The sequence below is a fragment of the Galeopterus variegatus genome, unplaced genomic scaffold, assembly GCF_000696425.1.
Source record: "Galeopterus variegatus unplaced genomic scaffold, G_variegatus-3.0.2 Scaffold4352, whole genome shotgun sequence".
Lineage (NCBI taxonomy): Eukaryota > Metazoa > Chordata > Mammalia > Dermoptera > Cynocephalidae > Galeopterus > Galeopterus variegatus.
In genome coordinates this window covers 74,821-90,752 of record NW_007730463.1, presented here as the reverse complement: position 1 = coordinate 90,752, position 15,932 = coordinate 74,821, and the positions used below count along the sequence as shown (strand labels likewise).

At 47.2% G+C, this 15,932-nt stretch overlaps 1 protein-coding gene across 1 annotated transcript in view; it reads right to left on the bottom strand.

The window, feature by feature from the left end:
• VWA2 (von Willebrand factor A domain containing 2) overlaps positions 1-11,927 on the bottom strand; it is a 38,669-nt gene extending 26,742 nt beyond the window's left edge. Inside the window, exons 1-3 of the mRNA XM_008587368.1 lie at positions 11,871-11,927; positions 7,363-7,437; positions 5,803-5,936 (exon numbers count right to left, since the gene is read on the bottom strand). Of these exons, the coding sequence (XP_008585590.1) occupies positions 5,803-5,936; positions 7,363-7,437; positions 11,871-11,922 (261 nt within the window). The 5' untranslated portion in view covers positions 11,923-11,927. The remainder of the gene's footprint in view (positions 1-5,802; positions 5,937-7,362; positions 7,438-11,870) is intronic.
• Between the last annotated feature and the right edge of the window lie 4,005 nt (positions 11,928-15,932).

The window sequence follows — 15,932 nt, the reverse complement described above, 5'->3', positions numbered from 1 at the left end:
CAGACCAAGTGGTTCATATTTGAGCAATGATGCTGCCTTTTTCTGCCCACTTGAATCCCCTCCCTGCAGTCCCTTAACAGGCCTGGTGCTCGGGAGATGTGCTCAGCTCTGGACTTTCCTTCTACAGGCAGCAAGTTCAAAGGAGCAGCTGTTGGGCATCTTAAGTAGGAAGAAATTTAAGTCTTGGGTGGGCACTTAGGGGAGATGAACGCAGGAAGTCAGAGCAGTAGACAAACTCAGGAAGAAGTTTCTGAGAAGGATCCCTTCCAAGATTTACCTTGAATTTAGTGTGTTGATAAAAAGGGGGCATCTCAAATCATCTAGTCAGTAAATACTATTGGGACAACTGGAGAGCAATCTATGAAAAATATAGGGTAAATTGCAAGTAGATTCAAGATTCAAAAGTGAAAAATCTAACCATGAAAGTTCTAGAAGGACTCCTGGGAGAATTCCTTTATAACTTAAAAGTACAAAAGACCTCACTAGGACTTAAAATCTAGAAGCCCATAATGGAAAGATTGATAAATCCAAATACATGAAAAAAAACAACTTCTGCAGGGCAAACATACCTTAATGCAATAAAAAATGAAGACAAAATGGAAAAATTATCTGCAACTCATGTTGGAGACAAAGTGTTAGTTTCCTCAATACATAAGAGTGTCTAGGAGTTGATATACAAAAGACCAACAATCCAACAGAAAATGGGCAAAGGATATGAAAATAGATCACAGAACAGGAAATACAAATGACTCTTTAATGGAAAGATGCTTGACACACTGCAGACACCACACCGAGATAGCACTTTCCCATATCAGTTTAGCAAAAAAACAGATACAGTGTTTGCAGGAGGAAACAAGCATTTTCAAATATTGCTGGTGGGAATGTAAATTGATACAGCATCCATAGAAAACAATTTGACAATATTTACTGAAAATTACAAATGCATAGTAGGGCTATTGGAAATTCATCCTATAGATATACTTCCAAATATGTGAAATGGCATATTTATAAGATTACAGTGTGTTCGTAATGGCAAATGTCCATCAATAAGGGGTTGGCTAATTAGAAATTGATAAATCCTTATAATGGAACATTAATTAGCTGCAAAAAATAATATATACCTATATACAGATATGGAAAGATTTCTCAGATAATGTGAAGAGAAAAAGGCAGGAGCTAGCACAGTGTGTATACGATGCTACCTTTTGTGTAAAAAGGGGGAAATAAAAATATATGCAGTAGTTCCCCCTTATCCCTGGTTTCAGTTACCTGCAGCCTACTGCAGTCCAAAAATATTAAATGGAAAATTCCAGAAATAAACAATTCATGGATTTTAAATTGAGTGCCGTTCTGAGTAGTGTGACAGGATCTCGCACTGGCCTGCTTCGTCCTGCTCAGGCTGCTCGGCTGTGACTCATACCTTTGTTCTGTGTCTCTCTGTTGTCTACGCTGCCCACCTTTTAGTCACTTAGTAGGCCTCTCGATTATCAGATTGACAGGTCACAAGAAGAAGGGTGAGTACAATACAAGGGTACTACAAAAGTTCGTGGAAAAATAGAATTGAAAGACAATACAAATCTTTCCATGAACTTTTTGTAATACCCTCATACAATAAGATATTTCGAGACAGAGAAAGAGGGAAGACCCCATTCTCATAATTTTTATTAGTTATAATTGTTATAACTGTTCTATTTTTATTATTAGTTATTGTTGTTAATCTCTTACTGTGCCTAATTTATAAAATAAACTTTATCGTAGGTATGTATAGGAAAAAACATGGTATATGTGGGGTTTGATACTATCTGTGGTTTCAGGCATGCACTGGGAATCTTGGAACATGTCCCCTAAGGGGACTCGATTCTACTCATATCGCTTGATTTGCATGAAGTGATCTGAAAGGGTGCTCAAGAGAACAGGTAGGAGGACTGAGCAATAGAAAATGTGTGGGTGGGAGACTTTTCCCTGTAAATCTTTTTATTGAACCACGTGAATGAATTATAGTACTTAGTTTAAAAAAAGAAAAAAAAAAAACTCCCTTGCGACCAACAGCTGGGTGTATTTACTTGGGTTAAACAGGAAGGATACAACTTCAAAACAAAACTAGAAGGAAACAGCTTAAGTCAGTAGTTAAGGCATTTTATTTAATTGGTGGTTTGGGAGCCAAATAGTTGCTTTTTATCTTCAGTTTACTTACTCAGAAGCAAACCCACCCAGGTTTCTCACCACACTGTAATCACTCTGCTGCAATCATGAGAGGGCCAGGAAGTGAGCTTCTCAGCTTTGAAGTGTTGAGAGGAAAACTTCAAACACCTTAACTCAACCTCAACAACAGAGCTCCCATTAAATCCTTAATTTACACCTACTTGAAAATTTCCTTGTGAAAACCGGAAGTTATAGAAAGCAAGACAAGATGCAAATAAAATCCCTGTACACGGAGATAACAAAAAGAAGACACAAAAATGCAGCATCGAAAACATAAAACCTGAAGCCCCAGATCAGACTGAACCATCTGGAATCGCCCTTATGCAAAAACCCTTCTACAGAAGCCGAGGAGTCTGTGTAAGCACCATGGGGGTCAAGACACTTACTCAAATAGACACCTGATTCCTTTGCTCCCTGAGTCTTGCTGGGAGAAAGTTTTTCTCAGATTAAGGTTAATAAAATGGAGCTGTTCTGCACCATCTTTCACATGAAAAAGATAATCAGGTTCCCTCATATACAGAAGTTTCCAGGCCTTTCACTGTCCTGCCTCTCTGGTGCAGGCAATCAGTTTGCTATTATCTAACCTAAAAATCAGCCCCCAGAACTCAATGCCACATTCCAGATGTGGCCTGGCAATACTGAGGTTAAATTCCCTAAACTCTGGGGATCTGCTCCTAACAGAACCAGCCATGAAGTTTCTTGTCTTGGCTTTCTTTTTTTTTTTTTTTCCTTTTTGTCTTTTTTCGTGATCGGCAACGGATCGCAACCCTCAGTGTCGCTCCCATACCGGACCGGGACCGGCAACGGGATCGCAACCCTCGGTGTTGCACCCGCCCCTCGCTCAGCCAGTGAGCGGCCGGTCTGTATGTGGGATCCAAACCCTCGGCGGGAGCGTGGCAAGCGGCACACTGTAGCAGTGCGCCACTGGGCCGGCCCCTTTTCTTGGCTTTCTTACATCCCTCCACCCCCACACTCTGCCACATCACTGGCTGGCCATTTGCTGTGTGATAGCAGGGTGTGAATTCTGAGTGTCATCACCTCATCCCTGCCCAGAGGCTAGCCACTTTTTTTTTTTTTTCGTGACCGGCAACGGATCGCAACCCTCAGTGTCGCGCCCGTACTGGACCGGGACTGGCACTGGGATCACAACCCTCGGTGTTGCACCCGCCCCTCGCTCAGCCAGTGAGCGGCCGGTCTGTATGTGGGATCCAAACCCTCGGCGGGAGCGTGGCAAGCGGCACACTGTAGCAGTGCGCCACTGGGCCGGCCCCTTTTCTTGGCTTTCTTACATCCCTCCACCCCCACACTCTGCCACATCACTGGCTGGCCATTTGCTGTGTGATAGCAGGGTGTGAATTCTGAGTGTCATCACCTCATCCCTGCCCAGAGGCTAGCCACTGGGAGAGACAAATGGCCCAATGGAGCAAGTGCTGGGCTGAGAGTCAAGAACCCCAGTTCTTCCACACTTAGCTATCTCCTGAGATTGCTGTGTGACACTGGGCAGTCACTTGGCCTCTCTGAGCCTATTTCCTCATCAGTAAAACATGCACTAATAATCCATCCAACTCTTCTCTCCCAACTTGCCATCTTCAGGGGTCTCTAGGCCACTCATTTCAGGACACTTTAAACCAATGCTAAGGTCAGTAGTGTTTGATCTTTATTTTACTTCCTTCATGAATAACCAGTGAAACTTCACAGGGAATCCTTTTAAGAGCAGGGCCCCACGTGGAGGAGGGTGGGGATTCAGCAGTCCTTGGCCCCGGCCCTTTTAAGGTCCATGCTGAGTTGACATCACGGTCAGAACTTCTGGGCTGCTTGTGTCTAGAGTAAACATCTGCGATGGAGTCTTCAGATGGCCGTGCGAGACTGCCTGAGGTCCAGCATAAGGTGCTCACTCTTCAAAATGACATGCCATTCTGGAGAAAACCTGGCCTTCATTAAAAGCCCCTTTTGCTGCTAAATCCTAGAGGTTTTGCTAGGATTAACCCAAGGAATATCATCTTGGAAAACCACTTCCTCCCCAACCTGTATTCAAATAATTATGGCTTTCCAGACCAAAATGCCCTTCTTAATTTTTTATTTGATATTTGGGTAGGTTCACATGGTTCAAAATACAGAAAGTGTAAAAAAGTCTGTATCGATGAGTCTCCCCCTGGTCTGTGCCCTGTCTGCTCAGTTCCCACCCTCCCTGTCAGTGGGAAACCACTGTTTTTAGCCTCTTATAAATCCTTCCAGTTTCTTTATGAGTAGACAAGCAAATACAAATACAGATTCTCATTCTTTCCCTTTACTTTTTACATAAAAAGCAACATATTCTACATACCATCTGCACTTACTTTTTACACCTAATTTGTTGTGGCGTCTTTCTGTGCAGCTTCTCTGGGTTTCATTATATGAATGCACCATAATAGATTAGTTTGTCCACTGTCAATGGACATTTGGATTGCCTAAACTCTTTTTCTACTACAAATAACACTGCACTGAATAAATCTGGACGGTGTTATTTTGCACTGATGGGAGTATCTGTAGAATAAATTCCTAGAAGTGGAATTGCTGCATCAAAGGGTCCATACCTTTGTAGTTTTGATGGATGCTGTTGGATTGCCCCCTCAGAGGTTGCACCAGTTTATACTCCCACGAGCAGCGCATGGAAACAACAGTTTCTTAAAGATTTGCCAATGGAGCGTGTTACCAAACTTTGGAGTTTTGCTAATTCAGTAAGTGAAAAATGGTATGTGAGTTGGGGATTTGCTATTACATTGAGTGAGGTTGGGCATCTTTTCCTATGCCTAAGGGCTATCTCGGTTTTGTTTTCTAGGAACTGTCTATTTGTTGCTCATTTTTCTGTTGGGTTGTTCAATAATGCCCCTTTTAGACACAAGAGCCACAGCCACCACACTCTGCTGATAGTTAAGACCTGCTGTTTGAAGCCAGGAAGAATGAGAAATGAAGATACTGGCTGGATTCACTCAGGCAGGAGGGGCTGCTTTCACGTGAACAGAGAGGGTGAAAGCTGTGCTTCATATTAAGACTCTAGTCTTCTCAGGTACTTCCAGTTTTGGTCTACTCGGCATACTCTCTCTTTCAGACTATTCTTCAAACACAGCCTCTCTTTCTACTGGGGAACCAAATCCATGTGTTCACCTCCCACCCCAAAAATGTGAATGAGTACTGACTCTGGTCTGAACAGAGACTCTTTCCTCTGACTACTGTGATTGGACAAAGGATCATCATGTGACCTAAGCCTGCCCAATTGGAGGCTTCCCTGGGACTTTTGCCAGACATACAAGGAAAGAAGTCCATTTTCTTTTTTACTGGGGTCACTAGTTTGAAGGACAATGCAGGGTAGCTTTCCCATGTAACAACACCTGCCTGAGAAGGAAGCTAACCAAGGAAAGAAAAACTGAGAGGAGAAAAAGAGAAGGATGCCGGATAGCCTTGACTGAGCCCTCAGACCCCACCACACCTGGAACCAGGACTTACCCCCCCAGTCTTCCCAGTTCCACAAACTAGGAAATGCCCTCTTTGGCTTGAGATTGGGTTTCTGTCACTTGTAGCCAAAGACGCCCTAATACAAAGACTGACAAGACTTGCACTCACCCTCTCAGGGTTGATGTCCAGAGCGTCACAGACCATGATGGCAAAGTGCTTGGACCTTTCAAAGCTCCCCTTGCCGACGCTGTGCGAGCCATCTAACAGAAACAGGATGTCCACTGCAGCCGAGCACCACATCACTAGGGAGAGTGAGACAGATGGGTGACAACCAGCTTCCCTGCAGTTTGGTAGCAAGTGGTTCCACTCCCAATGCAGAGCGAAAGTGGAATGGACCTCACGGTGAGTCAGGCTACTGCTCCTCTTATCACGATGGGGAGAGATACCAGGATACTTCAAAAAAGTTGTGGAAAAATAGAATTAAAAAAAAAATACTAATCTTTCCATGAATGTTTTGAAGTACCCTCGTACACTGAAGAAACTCCTCAGAAGGGGGAAGCCCACACCCGCCCTAGGCACGAAGCTCACAAACAGGCCCTTGCATAAAAGCTGTTGTACCGATAACTAAGCTCTCTGAGGAGGGACACCGAAAAGCTGTGGCCCCAGCCCTCGAGGGACCACAATCTCATCTGAGCACCCGGATACATGAGGCCATGTTCCCCAGGAGTTCAGGCAGTAATAATGACAGCCAGCATGACACACCCTTCCTACAGGCCAGGTGCCGCTGGAAACACCTGCCGTGCACTAATTTATTTCATTCCCACAACCACGCTGAGACAGATTCCTTCTCATTTCTTTGAGAGTTTTATTGAGATATCATTCACATGCCACCCAATTTGACCATTTTAAGTGAAAATTTCAATGGTTTTTAGTAGATTCACACATACAACCCATCATCACCTGAATTTTAGATCACTTTCCATCACCTCAAAAAGAAATCCTGTGTCTCTTAGCTGTCACCCCCCGTGCCCGACCTCCCACCTCCAACCCTAAGTAGATTTACTCTTTCTAGTCCCACTGGACAGGTGAGGACAGCAGAGCACAGGGTAACGCGGGAACTTTTCTAAGGCCAGAGTACTAGCAAGCGGTGGAGCCAGACTGGACAGGTGAGGACAGCAGAGCACAGGGTAACGCGGGAACTTTTCTAAGGCCAGAGTACCAGCAAGTGGTGGAGCTGAGCATCAAAGCCAGGCTGCCTGCTGTCCCCACATCACCACGAGGGCACAAGAGAGTGACAGTCAGACAAGCACCACCCAGAAGGCAGCGCTGGGGCTGTGCACGGACAAGGGGCCCTCACCAGAGATGGGTAAAGGGGCAGATGGGGCCTCTAGGAATGTGCTGGGGTGGCTTCAGCATGGGACGGACACTGAGTGGGGTGGGGGGGTTAGGAATATGGCAAAGACGAGGATGGATAGACAGTGGTCGGGTAACGAGACCTGGGGGCTCAGGCCAAGAAATTCAGCAATAAAGACTCACCAAGGTGTTTTTTTTTTTTTTTTTGTAACTAAGGAGAGTCATGTGGTCAGGCCCCTATTTGGGGAAAATGACTCTGGGCACAGCACGAAAGGAAGATGGGAGCCAGGCAGGCGCTCCCGGGAAGAGCAGGTTTCTCTCAGGTCCGTCAGGCGGGGTCTGAATGCACGTTTGGAGGGTACAACATGGGCTTACTTTTGCTGGCGGCTGAAATCTTCCCAATGGTCTCCGGACTTACGTGGACTTCCTGAAGAGGGAGGCATGGGGACACTAGGAGAGAAAATGCCAGAAGCAGTCATTGCAAGGCGGAGAGGGGAGGAGTCTGAGTCCCCACATGCTGGGACCGGGACTCACAGGTAACAGGAAGGAACACAGGAGTGTGGACGACTTTGATGATATTTGTATCTCAGCAATGACCACATGGAGGGCATAAAGAAACCCCCCAACTACTCACTTCTAGGAGGAATCTTTGTATTTAAATTTGGATATTTTGAAGAGAAAGATTAAAAATACATCCAGAGGGGCTAGAGCAAGCCTATGATTCTGAGGACTTCTGTGCCTATTTAGGTAGGATAACTGGGTCCCCCTCCGGGTGCAGCTCCCTGCACTATCGCTAGGTACATCCTTAGAAGCACCCCCCACCCCCTGCCAGGCCCACAGGCAAAACATCTCACTGCCATAAAAATTAACCTTGGCTGTGAACAGACAATCCACAGAAGAAACAGATTCATGGGAACGCTCAAGGGAAAATGTTCAAACAGGTGACAAAATATTTTGACTCAAACGATGAGATACCATTTTAAATGTAAACTTCAAGTGATCAAATTCTAAATTTAAATATAATCGGGGAAGGATGCAATTAGGAAAGTTTTTTTCCAGTGGTGGCACGGAGCTGGTACAACCCATCTGGATAACAATTTGCCCAAATGAATTAAGAGTCATAAAAATGCTTACACCCTTTGACCATGTAGTATCGCACCTGAGAACTGATCTGAAGAAAAAACAGCTTTAGAGACAGCAAAGTGGGCCCTGAGATCCCCCTTCAGTGTGATCTGTGCTGGAGGAACACAGGACAGAACGGACATCTAGAGACAGAGGTGCATCAGGAAATGACAACTTACTTGTTCAACGTGATTCACATGAACAAGGGCTAAAAAGTTCTGGGGTAGGAAGTTCGTGGATAAACTTTTTGTTCTTTTTGATACCCAGTTAAATAATAATGGTATATGAGCAATCAGTCACAATTTAAGAAACAAATTTTGAGAGCAGGGGTGACACCCCAAGCAAGCCCCAGGACTGCTGAATGGCGAGCCAACCATGATGCCAGTCATGAGGACAATGAGGGGTCACCTGGAGGGATATTTTGAAAAGCCAGAATCCCTTCTGCAAACGCAGAGGTAGATGTCTAGTGACAGAGGAAGTGTCCACGCAGCTGCTTTATAAATGTTGGTGGCTGGCAACTAAGCACAGAGAAAACACGGCTGGGGTGGGCAGAGCTCAGGAACAGGCCCGGGAAGGGGGCAGGTGAAGGAACATGAGCATGAGGGGCTGCTGGAAACAGAGGTAAAATCACACAGCACAGGGGAGTTGGGCTCCCAGAGTTTGCACCTGCCAGGAAAGTGATTACGAGAGAGACACCAAACAATGCTGTCAGGTTCTACCGGGAAATGCCAGTGGCCGATGCTGTTGGTCATCCTGTTAACTCGGCATCCCCTGGGCTGGTCGCAGCTCTATCTTCCATGGCTGCTCTCCATTCATTAGTCCCCAGTGCAAACTAAACTAGTCTCTAACTCTCTCCCCACCATATCTTGAAGCAGACAGTTCCTGCTCACCTGATATTCCCTCTCCTCAATCTCTACTTGTGGAGATTCTAAGTCAAAATGCTGAACCAGCAATTAGCGCCACAGTCAAACGCTGTCGGATAAATGTCTTTCATTAGGTCTAGGACAGTCTGCCATTGTCAGAATCTCTACTTGTGGAGATTCTAAGTCAAAATGCTGAACCAGCAATTAGCGCCACAGTCAAATGCTGTCGGATAAATGTCTTTCATTAGGTCTAGGACAGTCTGCCATTGTCAGTGCTGTTTTGTTACCAGAGGTGGAAATACGTCGACTTATACTACAGGCAAAGACAGTAGATTGAATTAAAGAAAAAAAAAATCTTCCATTTGCATTAAAAAATGGCAGGTGTTGGGACAGAGGCAGGGACAGTACTTCAAAAAACTAGAGGCTTTCTGCTTTACTGCATTCAGAGATCATCAAGATTGTGCCAATTCCTGGGGCCCATTGTAGCCCATCCCATAATGTGGTGGTGTCCCCGTAGGCCCTTCATAGAGGCTTTCTGCTTTACTGCATTCAGAGATCATCAAGATTGTGCCAATTCCTGGGGCCCACTGTAGCCCATCCCATAATGTGGTGGTGTCCCCGTAGGCCCTTCACCCCTGCTCCCTTGGAAGCTCCTGAGGACAGAAACATTTCCCCCCATCCTCCACTGAACCTAGCCCAGCTCTCTGCATGCACCACGTAGGCAAAAAGGTTTCCAGAAATGAGTCCATGAATTACTGGCAAAGGGCCCAGTAGCTGAGGAATCTCCAAGACCCTTCAAAGAACAGAACAATACTTTTTAAATGTCTTACCCCAAAATTCTCCAGCTGGAGACAGGCCAGTTGTCTCCCCAGGATGGGAGGGCAAGAGAGTTCCATGACCAGAGACCATTCACTTAAGATGTCACTCAGCTAACTGTGCCTCCCTGTACCATGTGCTCAGATACTATGGCAGGTCTCAGGCTCCAGGTGAGGCCACCTTCAGCCTGGGTGACATCCCAAATGCTCCGTGTGAAATTACACCCAGACTCTGCCGAGGTTCCCCCGGGAACAGGGAGCTGATTGATATGTGATTGCTGCTGCTGCTTCTAACTCCTCTCCTCTGACTACCACCTGCCTGGGCTCCAGAACTTTAATCTCCTGGGGGACAGGGGATGCTAATGAGCAGGCAGGGTTGAGGATCGCAAATCTAGTCAAACTCTTTCACTTTAGAACTGAAAGAATTCCTACACATTTTTGTCTACCCAGAGTAGCCCAGAGTGGTGGAACCGCCTCAGGAGTGGGGTGACCTCAGTGGTAGCCCCAGCTCTACTACATAGCTGTGTGACCCTGGGCAAGCCACACAGCCTCTCTGGGTCTCCCCTGCCTCATCTGTACAACCCAGGGATGGTCAGATCAAGTGCATGTGAACATGCTCTGTAGGCTGGACAGGGGCACAGAAGACAAAGTTTCAGGACAAGCTGGAGCAGAACCTGGACTGCGCCTGAGGCCCCAGAGACCTCATTCAGGCCCTGCCCCAGACGCATCTGGCCCTCCCCAATCCATTGGCCATGAGGCTACTTTGTTACACTGTCCACCCTGCATGGTTTGGAGATGGGATGGGGGAACAGGTGGCCTGAACAGCTAGGCTGAGGCAAAAAGCCCCTTACATCCCCCCTTTCTGGCCTCCCCCAGGCTCCAGGAACAGGCAGGCGGTGACAGCAGCCAGCTCAGCAGAAAGCAAATACCTACGCACCAAAATACAGACCAGGGAGGAACTTCAGAGGACACAGTCCAACTGTCCAACCCCCCGAATTTTATAGAAGAGGATCCCCAGCTAGACTCGGCCAGTTCAGCCACTCAGCCCACTTGTTCTCACTTGCAGGATGACGACAATCCACAGACACATTGATTCCTTGCTACCATCTCATAGTTCAAAGAGGCTAGAACTTCAGAGGGACAAAATGGGAAGTAAAAAGAAAGTTGATTTGCTCCATATTCATTCACTAATGTACTTCTCAAGCACAGACTATGTGCCACGCACAGTGTTAGGTACGGAGATAATCTGCTGGTGAATAAAAATCACGAAAGAGTAAACTCAAATCTGTGTTAAGTGCTACAGAGCAGAACTATGGGAGATTTGAACAGGGGAATCTGAACAGTTCTGGGGGTCCCAGAGGAATTGTGCAGGGTGCTGAAGGATGGATAGGAGTTTATCAGGGTGGCAGTGTTGGCGTGAGGGGGTGATCCAGGCAGAGGGGCCACCATAAACAGCACCTCTGGTAGGAGACAGCAAGGGTGATGGGCAGAGGGTGGTGGGGAGGGGCAAGAGGGGACAGCATCAGACAGGGACTCTTTTTTTAATTTTTTTTTCCTTTTTGTCTTTTTTACTGACCGGTAACGGGATCGCAACCCTCGGTGTCGCGCCCGCACCGGGGACCGGTAACGGGATCGCAACCCTCAGTGCTGCGCCCGCACCGCGCTCAGCCAGTGAGCGGGAACCGGTCTCCACATGGGATCCGAACCCTCGGCGGGAGTGCCACCGCGCTCCCAAGCGGCGCACTTTCCAGTGCGCCACCGGGCTGGCCCCAGACGGGGACTCTTAAGAGCAATAGGAAGTCGCTTAAAAGTTTCAGGCGGGGGTGGAGAAGGGTCCAGACATGACCAGATTGAAATGGCTTCTGCATGGAGAATGGTTTGGAGGAGGACTAAATGGACCCAAGGAGACCAGTCAGGAGGCTAGTGCAGAGGTCCAAGAACAAGATGATGTGCCTTAGACTAGGACGGTGACCGTGGAGTGGGCAGACATAGATGTATGCGAGGACCTTTAAAAGTTAAAATTAACAGGATTTGAAATAAACCAAACCCCCAATACTTTACCCCCCAGCAAAAAACATCTTACCTCTGGAAAACAGGAAAATACAGATGGCTTCCAGCAACAGGAAAGAGAGCATGTTGATATAACTACAGGGCTGGGAAAAGAAACAAAGCAACAGTAATTAGTTCTGTGAACGCCCCAAGCCACACCACCAAACAAGATGGCAACTACTCAGCCTTCTGCCAGGCACAAATATGACCCTGGAAGCCCCTCCTCACCATCAAAACTACAGCAGCCTGGAGAAGACCCCAATTCCCCCAAAGCCGTGGAAGACTTTTCTCCAATGACTTTGAGTTTAAACAACAATCTAACATCTTCCCCAGAATATCACTCTTGCTCCCCAAACCCACCCCAGCTCCTTCACAGACCCAGGGAAGGTGTGCTGTGACCAGGAGTAGGAGTCCTGGCTCTTAGCTCTGCCCAGGCCCTCACTAGCCACGTGCTGTAGATCGGATGCCCCCCAACCACTGTAACTGTTGAGGGTGGGAAATCCTATCACAATAATTGAAAAGTGGGGCCTCGAAGAGCTGATTGGATTGTAGAACCATGCCGTAGTGAATGGATTAAAAAGGGTGGTTGGGGCGTGGTTCTGAGGGCTTTAAAAGAAGAGCACATGAGACGTTAGTCTCTGTCGCACTCTTGGCTAATGTCGGAATCCTGTTGACGTCACCAATTGTCTAGCTTTTAATCCTGTTCGAGATGCCAATTGTAAAGCTAGGTGACCATGTCAGTTGTCAGGCTCTTTTACTTGCCCATAATCCTGCACCAACTGGGTCGATTGTTGAGCTAGGGCTGGGTCTGAAGCTCCCAAACCCCTCAAGCCCATTCACAGACTGGGTCACAAACCCTTCACATGCCAGGCTGGGTCACCAGACCCCTCACACCCAGGTCTATGGGCTAGGGAACCAGCAAACAGGTCCTTGGAAGCCATAGGTTGGAAAGCATGGCTGTGCGGAGCGGACGCCCAGGGCAGAAAAATGCCAGCCAGCCAGCCTGCTTCACAAACTCGGAAGAACACAAGAACAGCAACAAAACTAAAAAGATACATTGGCGCACATGCACACTAACTCCACCTACACACACACGCAATCTCCCTATGATGGTCAGACCTCATTCCTCTGTACATTCAGCTCCTTGGATTTCAAAACATTTCTAGAACAAACCAAATCAAATGTCCCCACCAGCTGAGAGTCTTTCTGCAGGGTCTTCCTGCTTCAAATGACTAGGCTCAAGTCTTCACCTAATCTAAGTAAAAATCAGATATCCAATGTCACGGGGAGTATTAAGAGCAGAAACTGAATGCTTTTAATAAGAAATGATAAAGCGTAACTTTGGTTCCATAAGGGCACATACCTGAGGTTTACTTCTAATTTTAGCTGTGAAGCCCAGGAAATCCATCATTACCATTTCAGTCACAGATATGTCACACAATTCGGATAGCCTTCTGTTTAAGTAAGTGAACACATAGTATAAGAACAGAAAGGGGTCACACAGAATGAAATTTAGACTTTTTTCCCCAGTATAATTTATCAGGGAAAATCTAAAAATATCATTAACAATAGGTTCTAAAAATTCTATTTTTTGCCCTATGGGATCCAATACATTTGAAATCACCCTGTACTTTCTTTGCATTGAACTTGTGCATTAAGAAAGACTTGGGAAGAGCAAGGCAGGGCTACCTGCAGGTCTTACTAAATTTTCCTCCCATCAAACATCCAATACATTTGAAATCACCCTGTACTTTCTTTGCATTGAACTTGTGCATTAAGAAAGACGTGGGAAGAGCAAGGCAGGGCTACCTGCAGGTCTTACTAAATTTTCCTCCCATCAAATAAATACCATTGACATTCATTGAGGAACTAATTCCAAGGAGGAAACCCAGGGCAGGGATATGGAAAGAGAAATATTGCAGGATTCCAGGAGACTCCCAGATTTTAGAGACCAAGGCTGAGAGAGGAGATCATCAGCACATGAGCTATCACAAGCCAGACGCATCCAGTGGGACACTCACTGCAGCCTGACGCACTCCTTAAATAAGCGCTGCTGTCCTCCATCTCAGAACATGGATAACAAGGCAGGAGTGCAAAGTCTTCATTTATGTTTTGCAGGCCTGTGGGCCTCCCCACCTCCACTGGGGGATGTCAGTTCTCCAAAACACACGGCACAAGCTTCTTGGGCATCTTTTGTAGTCTAACCTAATCTGCACTAGAATGAATTCTCTCACTGGTCTGACGGGCGCCACCAGCTCTACCAGAGTGTAAAAATGCAGTTCCCAGCTGTGGGAACACCCCAGAGCTTGCACTCCACATCCAGAGCATTTGCTGAGCAGACTGAGGACAAGGACTGCCCTGAAAAAGCAGTTTTCTAGGAAATGTTGCTTCTTTAGATTTGCAGAAAAGCTTAAAATGACCCAGCTCATGTTTGGAAGTTGCTGTTACCAGAGCTTACTTGCAACTGCAGGAAAGAGAAATACTCAGCATGGTGTGGGGTGCTTTCATGGGACACTGCTTGTCCCTTGAGCTCCATTCCCACCCTCGGGGAGCAGAAATGGGGAATGAGAGGGTCACACTATGACAGGGAAGTAAAGAGGAGACTCAGAATGAATGAGCCGTACAGAACCTCAGAGATGGACCCAAGAGGTTGGTGAGGCTCAGGAGAGGAGGGGACCTGGGCGGTCACACAGCGCAGGTCTCCGGCTCCTCATACATGTGCTTTCCTCTAACCATGGCGCCACGGTCAGTTCACGGAACTGGAGCCTACGCTCAGAAGTCCACCCACACTGAGATGGCACACCTGTAAATAGCATCCCGGCAGGTGCCACTCCTGCCCCATGTTGGCAGTGAGCCGACAATATGAATCCAGGGACCCCAGTTCTCATCCTGATGCCTTGTGATCTTGAGAGAGGCCGTAGTTCCTCACTTACCAAACGAGGAGGTTAGACTCAATGTTGCTAAGGTGTCCTCTGGTTTTAAAAATCCCATGACCCTCCCTATGATGGTCAGACCTCATTCCTCTGTACATTCAGCTCCTTGGATTTCAAAACATTTCTAGAACAAACCAAATCAAATGTCCCCACCAGCTGAGAGTCTTTCTGCAGGGTCTTCCTGCTTCAAATGACTAGGCTCAAGTCTTCACCTAATCTAAGTAAAAATCAGATATCCAATGTCACAAGAGCAAAGAAGTCAGGAGGTCCCCAGATACGATCAAAGGGACAAAGGTGGCCAGAAAGGATACTGGCCTGCGGAGGGGCTCACAGGCTTCCTGCCAGCTTCCAGCCCTGGTGCATGCTGGCAATGCTAGCAAGACAGACTTGGGCCTTTCCTTTCTCCTGGGGGCATGTTCACTTTTCTCTTACCCCACACAACAGACACAGACCCAGCCCCTGTCTGTGCCTGTGAGCCAGGCAGGGGCGAGGCAGTGAGGATGAGGGGCAGTGTAGAGCAGAGGTAAAGGGCTTCTCAGTGCTGTCTAGCCTGTAGTTGCAGGATGATTTTCTGGGGTTATAGCTTCTGACCTTGGGCACATGCAAGAGACTGAGGCTCAGGCCTATTCTCATTTACAAAATGAAGATTCTAGCTCCCCAGGCTGCTGTGAGGATACAATGGAAGGAAGTACAGGAGGTTCCTGCTGTGAAGGAAGGCCCCTGGAAAGCACAGGACCTATCCCTCCATGCCATGAGACAAACCTAAGCAGCTTCACTTCTATTAGGTGCCTCTGCTTGCCCAATTCAATGCTTTTCCAGAGTCTCCCAAGTTTCTGCTCATTAAGACAAAGTTTAGGTTGGCAATCTGCAGAAGGATGTGAGATGTTGAGTGCCTCCTCCCCAGTGTTTGGATCAGAGGGTGCTGGCTCTGCAACCTCAGCAGCACCTGCCTCTCCTGTCCCCGTCCCCCAACACAACCCCGACTGTCACACAGCCCACACTGACACTGCCTGGGGGGAAATGCCTGAGACTAGGGACTGTATCTCAGTCTCTGCTGGAGCCCCATGTGCTCCAGCATGTGCCTATTTCATAGCAGGTGAGGCATGTGCTTGCTGGACAAACAGAGCACCATGATGCCCACAGCAGACCGGCTAGAGGGATCC